At 40.9% G+C, this 9953-nt stretch overlaps 1 protein-coding gene across 1 annotated transcript; it reads right to left on the bottom strand.

The window, feature by feature from the left end:
* Positions 1-2175: 2175 nt before the first annotated feature.
* On the bottom strand, positions 2176-5327 carry cited1 (Cbp/p300-interacting transactivator, with Glu/Asp-rich carboxy-terminal domain, 1). The gene is made up of 2 exons (XM_068047995.1): positions 5272-5327; positions 2176-2918 (listed from the first exon to the last, which is right to left on the bottom strand). Exon 2 carries the CDS (start codon positions 2890-2892, stop codon positions 2407-2409), a length of 486 nt encoding a protein of 161 aa, XP_067904096.1. The 5' UTR covers positions 2893-2918; positions 5272-5327; the 3' UTR covers positions 2176-2406.
* Between the last annotated feature and the right edge of the window lie 4626 nt (positions 5328-9953).

Raw genomic sequence — 9953 nt, 5'->3', positions numbered from 1 at the left:
CACACAGACTGGTGACATGAAATTACGCACCCCCCCCCCCACCCCACCCTCCCATATCAGGCCAAAATCCTGAGAAATAGCAGACTGAAAGATAGCCTGAGAACTATTCATTTTTGTATCTTTTCTCACAGAACTACACATACCGCACAATAATATATATGTTCCAAAAGTCATAGTCAGATTCATGAAATATTATCTTGAAAAATTCACATCATATGGCTAACTCTCTGAAATGAGATGCTTCACACTCTTGTATATGTCAAATTGTATGTTTATTAAGTAACTGCTAGTAAAATAATTTTGGGACATTTTAAACCATTCTATGACATTCCACCAGAATAAGACAAAAGTGCCACAGTTTTAGAACATCTAGATTTTTTTAGTATGTACATTTATCAATGGTCCATCAGTAAATTGCCCTATGAAAAGCTCTAACCTGACAGCACTATATTGTATAAAATAATCTTCCACCTTTGATATGGTTGTTACAATTACATTTTGTGTTGCAAACAAATCTTAAGAATTTGCAGAATTTTCAAACAAACTTCTGGAAATGGTTTAAAACTGGTATAGGACAGTAAGAGCACAGTTCCTGCATTGTTCTCATTTTATCCCTACTTTAAGTATCTGCAAAATAACAGAATAACAGGGTGGGGGTTGTGTGTGCAGACATTCAAAGCCAAAACTAGTGTGAAAATTGCCCAATCAAAAACTGGGGCGGGAAAGAGAAACTTTTTATTTTTATTCAGGAGGAATTGTCCTTAAGCTCTGGGGAGAGAAGAGCTGAATGTTATTTCCATCACAATGATATCATGCCAAAGTGACTCAATGACATTTGGTGAATTTCAATGTGAATTGACTCATCACATCTGTGTTTCAGGGGACAGTTAAGAGTCAGAGTCAACCATATTGCTGTGTGGTCTGGAGTCAGATGTAGGCCAGAGCAGGTAAGGACAGTCTCTAAAGGACATTAGTAAACAAAAGAGATTTTTACAACAATCAACAATGGTTTCATGGTCACCACTAGACTAGCTTTTTAATTTCAGATTTATTAATGGAATTCAAATTCTACCATGAGATTCTGTGTCCCATGTCGCTAGAGAATTAGCCTAGTGACATTACCATTATGCCACCCCTCCCCACGTATCATCATCCAATAACCCAGCTGAGAAAAGGGGAAGGGAGCCAGGTGACTTCTTCTCAGGATTATGCCAGTATTATTCTGAAACTGGCCACAAGGAGCACTAGAGTTGTTCCCAGTGTGTGACAGGCATTCTGATTTTCCCTCCATGATTGGGGAGAAGTGTCACTTTATACCTCCCCTTACAGACCACTTCAGCCATAGGTATGGGAGACAAAGCAGAGAAAACCGGAAGATTGAATGCACAATACTGTACGTCCTGGGATATGGCCACTGCTGCCCCTCTGCTTTCACTCTGAACAGCAAGCTTTCTGCTGCATTTGGTAGTTTCTATTTATTTTTTCTTTTGCGTTTTTTAAACCAGTTTCTACACAACTGATACTATATTATTAAGTTGGTTTCACTAGCCAAAAGGAACTATATCAAGTTTATGTCAACTTCGTTGTTCAAGTTACATAAAACATGTGACATTAATGAATGGCAGCGTGAACTGGTGTGACAAAGCCATTGCCAGTTCTGGCAAATTAAATACAACTTCAGATGTCCTCAGAAAGCAATCTGGTATTTTCCATTTTTGTCCATAAGAGGTCTAGCGTGTCCTCCTGCAGAGCTGAGTGTCCCAAATCTACCATAAAAAAATGAAGACAAGAGTGTGGGATGTGGTTGGTGTAACTTTAAGGAATGTCTAAGGTCCTGATGAAATATCTCCAGCTCCGAGGTGAAAAAAACAAGAACGTTGTCATAATAAAAGCAAAATACTGCGGATGCTGGAAATCTGAAACAAAAACAAGAAATGCTGGAATCACTCAGCAGGTCTGGCAGCATCTGTGGAAAGAGAAGCAGAGTTAACGTTTCGGGTCAGTGATCCTTCTTCGGAACGTTGTCAACTTTTTAAGGCACATCAAACAAGATCATTGATCCTCGGCTTTTGTGTTTCTAATAAATTAGTATTTAAAACTGCCATCTCAGCTTGCGTCAATAGATCTCACTAGTGTCCTGCGGCAGTGCTGGGAAAAAATCCTTAATCGGCTCTGTGACTCGCTCAATGTGAAAGCCTTTCCTTGAAAGACGACAATCACATTGGATAAAGCCATAACACTTCGCAAATAAACGCCAGTCCACTATCTGAGTATATTAGTACCGATTATGAAAAGGGAACCGATTGCAATCATTCTCAGATCAGTTCACTTCGGGTCAGTTCAGATCTGTTTTAATCAGTTGGGATCAGTTCATACAGAGCAACCATCTGGTCATCTCACTGGCTGTCAGCAGGTCACCGTGTTGCCGGCAGTTACATCCGAGGTGAAATCAAACTCGTTGTGTCCCAGCCAGAGTTCAGGCAGCTCGTCCACTCGGTCCAAGCCCAGCTCCAGCACTAGGGTCATAAGCACGTCCTCGTCGATGAGGTCCGTGTCAATGATGCCCGGTGGGTGTGGGGCCGGTGTGGCCGTGATTGCCTGGGCTGGGGGCTGAGGAGCAGCCGGTGTCTGGCTATCCCCGGGGGCTGCAGCAGGGTGCACAGCCGAGCTGTGGTACTGGCTGTTGAGTTTCTGCAGCTGCAAGCTGGCCAGCAGCTGCGGGCTGTGCAGGCTGAACTGCTGCTGCTGGACCCCGCACGAAGAGGCGATCAGCCCCGAGTTAAACTGTCCATTGTTGCCGCTGGGAATCCTGCTCCGAGCTCCCGAGCCTCCATAGTGCAGCATGCTGACCGCTTCACGTTCCTTCAGTCCGGGGTACACCAGAGAACTCATCGACCCTCTGGAGAACAGCCAGGGATCTGAGGGGGAGGGGGAAACAACTTTAAATTAGCAGCACCCCCAGGGGGAGAATTTCAAACATAAATACTGCACCCTCAGTAAAAAGCAGACACCAAAAACTTGTTCATTCTGGAACTTAAATTTATATTTATATTTGTTATACTGGTTACTATTCCAGTCGCAGTGACACAATGTTGCAACATGTTAGTATTCAGAATTGGCATCAGCGTGTTTCACACTTCTTATCATTAAAGGTCGATTTCTCATTCACTGACAAATAACGATTATGTTACAAAGCGAAAAGCAAGACAGTCGGTGATGGTCCAGCTACAAGTAACGAAGCGTTTGGGATCAAATTAACTCTTTGCGATCATATAACAGTTGGCTCCATGTGAGGTTTAGACATTTTAAAAGACGTAGTTCATGGGAAACTGCAATCACCTGTCTCTACAGGCTAAAGATGATTCAGAATACTGTCACTCAAATAAAATGAAAGTCGAACTAGCGCAGACAACCGGAACTAATCGAACTATAGAAATATTGAAAAGCGTTGTAATTGACAAGCGTAACCTTCTCATTTGTAAGAAAAGTGCAGGATCAGAAAAGGTCTCTGGCTTTCATTGCTCCAGCACCCCAGCTCATCAATTTTACCAACCAACTGCATTTTGATCGCCCGATGGATTATTTCAGACATTTATCACTTTTGAATAAATACGTTCTTCCTATTTTTTATTTTTATTTAACTTGATGTACCCTAGTCTTAGTTTTCTGTCTTGATATAAAATAGATTTGGGGTTATCAGTGTCAATGTAATTTATGTAATCCATGAGGTTACCTGCCCCCTTAACTGCCTCATCTGGACTGTAAAGCTGGAGCTTCTCTGATCTTTCTTCACAGCAAACTTTGCAGTTTCACGGAATTATGGCTTAACTTCCTGGGATCTTCAAAACATTGGTATAAATCGTGCAAAATGCCCTAAAATCCTATGTGATAAAAATGAAATTTGCTTATTCAGTCACAATAAACCAGTGGCCCTGTTCATAGCTCAATGGTCCAGTAATTAATTGCCCAATCCAGAGATGTAACCCCTAGGTTACTTACTTACTTCTGTACCTGGTGAGACCTCAGCCGTTACCAATTTCACCAAATATCCTACCTGGCCTCCTTGGGTTGGTCGGATTTACGAGTGTCCCTTTAACCTATCAAATACATCTGCCACACTGACTTTAAAATTGTATTAAAAGCAAAATACTGCAGATGCTGGAAATCTGAAATAAAAACAAGAAATGCTGGAAATACTCAGCAGGTCTGGCAGCATCTGTGAAAACTGGGTGTACAACAAAATAAAAAGCAAACTAGTGTTTGGTGGAGATTTCAAAACATATTCATGTAGTACCATTTTAACTTGCATCTTCGTTTCACGCCACTTTCAGCTTTCAGAATTCAAACTTCTTTAATGATCCTTTTGCTGCTGTGATACCGAAAGAATGTTTTCGTATTATGTTTCACACCGTCTGCTATTCTCATCTCCTGGGCCCTTTTTGTGTCTCTATTATCCCGGTTAATCTGCTGTAACGCATTCCCACGGTACTCCCGAGGTTCTCTCCCATTCCAAGCACCATGGCGTGCATGCTGTAAATTTACTGAACTTTTCAAAGTATACCACACACATGTAATAAACATATAAAATCTTCTAACAAATCTTAAATTGATTATATTTTAGTAATATCGAGAGAACGAGTCTTGTCTGGCATTAAATGTATACACTAATGCAGGAAAAGAAGTTTACAAGGGTTGAAGATTTGTCCAGATACATGCTTAAGTTTCATTTATGGGTTGTACCACCCCGTCTGTTTGACGCATTGGCTGTTAGGTCGAAAAAATCCACCCGAGAACCATATGTTTTAAATAACGTGGAATCGAGGGATGCAATTAATGTATTTCATCCTCATCCACGGTACCAAAATGTCACAAGAATGTCATGTGGGCTAAACTTGATAGGATCCACTCTCCCAGCAGGCTGAACTCGCTTTGGTTTTAACTAAACACAGCGACCTGTTTCCATAAACACGGTTTCTGTGGATATTCAACTGAACCGAAAGAGTCTAATTGGCCTGGCTCCACCACCAGGTGTGGGGTCAGACTCTGGATGAATCTAATGACACATATTTCCAACTTCTGCAGAGGAGCAGCCCGCCTGTGCTAAACGGTCAAGCCTGAAGCTCCGTAAAGTTGAACAGTCGTTGATGTATGCTTTCTAACATAGCATGCTTTATAACCTCGTTTGCACTTAATGCAAATTATTGCGAATATGTGCTGGGCATTAAACAAAGGGGAAGGGCATATCTGCGACCCATAGTGTTCAGTGCTTACCTTCTCCACGGTTGGCTCCCTGAGCCAGCGTCTCAGATTTCTTTTGCAAACTTGACTGTTGATCTGATTTAGGGAGAAGAACCACAACCCCTCCCCGCCCCCCACCAAGAAAGTGACCCCCAAATGTCCAGATTCTTTCTGATGCGATCCTACCCCCGCTGGATTGGTGCTGGGGCGCCGCTGCCCACACGGTGATCCGATCTGGATTAATCCTGGAGTTGAGGGCTCAGCTCAGTCAATGAACAGTAGAGTTCTGAATCTGAGTCCGAGAACGGAGTTGTTCGTCCCCCAGTTAAATTCGACAAACTGGATCATTTGCAGCGACAGCAATATCTGTGCAGATTTTCTCCTGGTCAATGTCCAGGGTAAGGCAGAGTTGCCAGGAGTTGGAGACCGTTCTCAAAGAATATCTCAATCTGAATGAACTACGTTTGATCCGATTCTCTCTGCCGAACAAATCTATGCATTGCACCCTCTGTGAATCCCCGCTTGCAATGAAAGAGCTTTTCTCTGGTCTCCGGACTTTATTCTGTGCCAGCCCCATCAGCTTTCACTGACACAAAGTGTAGATTTAACCGTGAGGAACGAGTGCAAAACCTGGTCTGGATTATCCCGTTTATTCGAATGTAGGTTTTCCATTGATTCCTGAAAAAAAACCAAATTCAATCCATCACCAAGGTGAAATACCAAATAATGCAAATATCTACCGATGATGTACCGCTTGGAAGGAACAAAAGTCAAATATTCCTTTATTGATTCAGGGTGTATACTAAGCAGAAACAAGAAATGCTGGAATCACTCAGCAGGTCTGGCAGCATCTGTGGAAAGAGAAGCAGAGTTAACGTTTCGGGTCAGTGACCCTTCTTCGGAACTGACCCGAAACGTTAACTCTGCTTCTCTTTCCACAGATGCTGCCAGACCTGCTGAGTGATTCCAGCATTTCTTGTTTTTGTTTCAGATTTCCAGCATCCGCAGTATTTTGCTTTTATTTATGTATACTAAGTAGTTCCGGTCTCCAATGGTTGGATAAGAACATAAGGAATAGAAGCAGGGAGTGGACCATACAGCCCCTCGAGTCTGCTCCACTTTTCAATACGATCATGACAGGAGTCCTGCCTCAACTCCACTTTCTCACCGGCTCCCCATATCCCGTGACTACCTCAGAGACCAAAGTTCTGCCTATCTCAGACTTAAATATACTCAACAATGGAGCATCCACAACCCTCTGGGGTATAGGATTCCAAAGATTCACAACCCCCTGAGTGAAGAATTTTCTCCTCATCTCAGTCCTAAATGATTGGCCCCTTATCCTGAGACTGTGCCCTTGTTTCTAGATTCCCCAACCAGGGAAAACAACCTCTCAGTTTCTACCCTGTCAAGCCCCTTCAGAATCTTGTATGTTTCAAAGAGATCATCTCTCATTCTTCTAAACTCCAGAGTATAGGACCAATTTACTCAGCCTCTCATCATGGGATCACCCTCTTATCCCAGGAACCAATCTAGCGAACCTTCACTGTACCACCTCCAAGGCAAGTAAATCCTTCCTTAAATATGGAGACCAAAACTACACACAGTTTTCCAAGTGTGATCTCACTAAAGCCCTGAACAATTATAGCAATGCTTCCTTATTCTTGTACTCCAATCCCCTTGCAATAAAGTCCAACATGCCATTTGCCTTCCTAATTGCTTGCTGTATCTACTTGCAAACTTTCTATGTTCCTTGCATGAGTACACCAAAATCTCTGTGAACATCAACATTTAAAAGTTTCATGTCTTTTAAAAAATATATTCTGCCTTTCTATTCTTACTAGCAAAGTGAATAACCTTACACCTCCCCACATTGTACTCCACCTGCCACCTTGCAGCCCACTCTCTTAACCTGTCTCTATTTCTTTGCAGTCTTTTTGTGTCTTCGTGACGGTGTCAGTTCCCACCTAGTTTTATATCGCCAGCGAAGACACAATATTCTCGGTTCCTTTGTCTAAGTCATTAATATAGATTGCAAATAGCTGAGGCCTCAGAACTGATCCTTGTGGCACGTCCACTAGTCACTGTCTGCCAACTTAAAAATGCCTCATTTATCCCTTCTTTCTGCTTCCTATCCATTAACCAATCCTCCATCTATGCTAATATATTATCCCCAATTCCATGAAACTTTATCTTACATAGTAACCTTTTGTCTGGCACCTTGTCAAATGCCTTTTGGAAATCCAAGTGTACTATATATACTGGTTCCACTTTGTCTACCTTACTAGTCACATCCTCAAAAAACTCGAATTTGTCAAACACAATTTCCCTTTCGGAAAACTATGTTGACTTTGATCATACTATGATTTTCTAAGTGCATTGTTAAGACTTCCTTAATAATAGATTCCAGTATTTCCTGATGACTGATGTCAGGTTAACTGGATTGTCATTCCCTGTTTTCTCTCTCCCTCCTTTCTGAATAGCAAATTGGAATATTGGGTGTTCGGTAGGACAAGATGTTATGTAGGAACATAATTTAAATATACAATAATAAGATATTAATATTGATAAAACCCTGGTAGATAGATTACTTATGAATATCCACCATGGGAACACAAGGAGGGACAGCAAACTTAAAAATGATCCTATTTGCTATAAATATAAGCAGAATATTGTATTACATCACCCCTAATGGTTCAGTTGGCAGACGCATTGCTCAGTTTGATACTGAGCTACATAGGTTAGGAAGGTCCCACATCAACTCTTCGTCTTAGTCAGTGACTCTAAAATAGTACTAAAATAGTAAAAAAAATCTTTAAAAAGTGCTATAAATAACCTGAACGTCCGGAGCTAGGAAGGGGAAAACCAATACTCTTACTCTTGATTACTATCTAGTGAACCAAGTTAGAAAGTGCACATGTGTAGGTGTCAGGTCAGGTAAGGACAGAATTAGACTCAACTATGATGCCCCTCCATCAGATAACTTGCAAACCCTCAAAGTTTGGGCCATTAGGCTAAGATATCAGGGTTGTTAGTGCCCATGAATCAGCACCTTCAAGAAGGAAGAAAAGGATAAACTGTTGCAAAAGGAAATCATAGCTGTTTAAACTGTCTTTCCTGATAGTGTTTTAAAGAACATGTTCAGCCGGGACATTTACATTAAATCAGGCATACAAGATGGGAATTGCATAAATTAAGAAATCATTAGGATGTAAATGGGAATTGTGTCTTTTGTTTTCATTTAAAATTACAATGCATGCAGTTCCTTCATTCATTCTGGTCAAATGAATAAAGCATGTGTGTGATTATCACAGTACAGACAGCATTAACAATGTTTGTTATTAACAATTGTGCTTTTGCTATTCATGTTTTTGGTCTTCCTGATCCCATATCATCTATAGTACCAGCCTCAGAGGAACATGGAAATCAGGTGAAAAGAAAAGTCACCTATTTAGAAAGGGGAAATCCTTTTCTACCTTGAAATCAACATTAGTGTTTCTTATTAATTCTGCATTTAAATGTACAACCACCTAGGAAATACCAAGTAAACCCACATTTGTCTTGTTCAATCCCTTTCGTCATTACCTTGAAAATATTTTTATTGCACAGTCTGCCTGTGTCCAGAACATTTTCCCCTCTTTCTGGCAGATTGGATTCAGAGGAATGAGTTGAGCATGCGTTGAGAAAGGTTATGTATTTCAAGGTTCTGATGAAGGGTCACTGACCTGAAACGTTAACTCTGCTTCTCTCTCCACAGATGCTACCAGACCTGCTGAGTATTTCCAGCATTTCTTGTTTTTATTTCAGATTTCCAGCATCTACAGTATTTTGCTTTTATTATATATGTATTTCAAGGCTTGAGTTGACACCTAGGAGATTAATGAATTTGAAGCTAAGGGATGTACCATATAAATGAGGAATAAGGAGGGGGACAAGGATATATGTGAGTGTGAACGAGAGAAAAAGAGAAAGAAAGAAACTATCTTTTATTGGCCAGTAAAGTCAAAATTACCAGTTTTGCTGAAAGATCATCCACCTGAAACATTACCCCTCTTTATCTTTCCACAGATGCTGCCTGACCTGCTGAGTTTTTTTTAGCATTTTCTATTTATATTACAAATTTCCAGCATCCACAATATTTTCCTTTAGTTTCTGTGATGCTTCATTTGGATTACTTCAGGGCTCAGCATACAAAATATCACAAGTTGAGTGCTACCCTGAAACAGTCGACTGCGATTAGTCCATGTTGTATGCCATACTCATTACTCCATGTTTTGCAACAACCCATTTCCATTCATCGGAAAGGGCAGATGTTCAGAGTTTTTGCACAAAAGTAGCTGCCTAATCGGTACTTCAATAACAGTATATCTCAGTATTCAGGACAATTTGAAGACCACCCGTTAAACACACTTACTTTTCAATGCCATCTTATCCGGTGCTTTGCAATCCAAAACTGCATTTCTTTCCAGTGGGAACATTCCTTGAAGCTCCACCATTTCCACACGAACTGCACAGATTAGATTCTTTGCTGCTGTGCCTTACAATGTTTTATTAGTGTAATTATAGATCTGCCTGTTCTTTCTCAATTTTCATCTACCAAATTCACATCTATGTAGTTATCGCTCACTATATGTCTGGTGATCGATACCTACATTTACAACATTCAAGCACGGAAGTAGCAGAGGGTGAGCAAAATATATTTCTGCAGGCACTAT

Source organism: Heterodontus francisci, chromosome 15 (assembly GCF_036365525.1).
Source record: "Heterodontus francisci isolate sHetFra1 chromosome 15, sHetFra1.hap1, whole genome shotgun sequence".
NCBI classification, from domain to species: Eukaryota; Metazoa; Chordata; class Chondrichthyes; order Heterodontiformes; family Heterodontidae; genus Heterodontus; species Heterodontus francisci.
The sequence above is the reverse complement of the archived record's forward strand: the minus strand, read 5'-3'. Positions and strand labels throughout refer to the sequence as shown.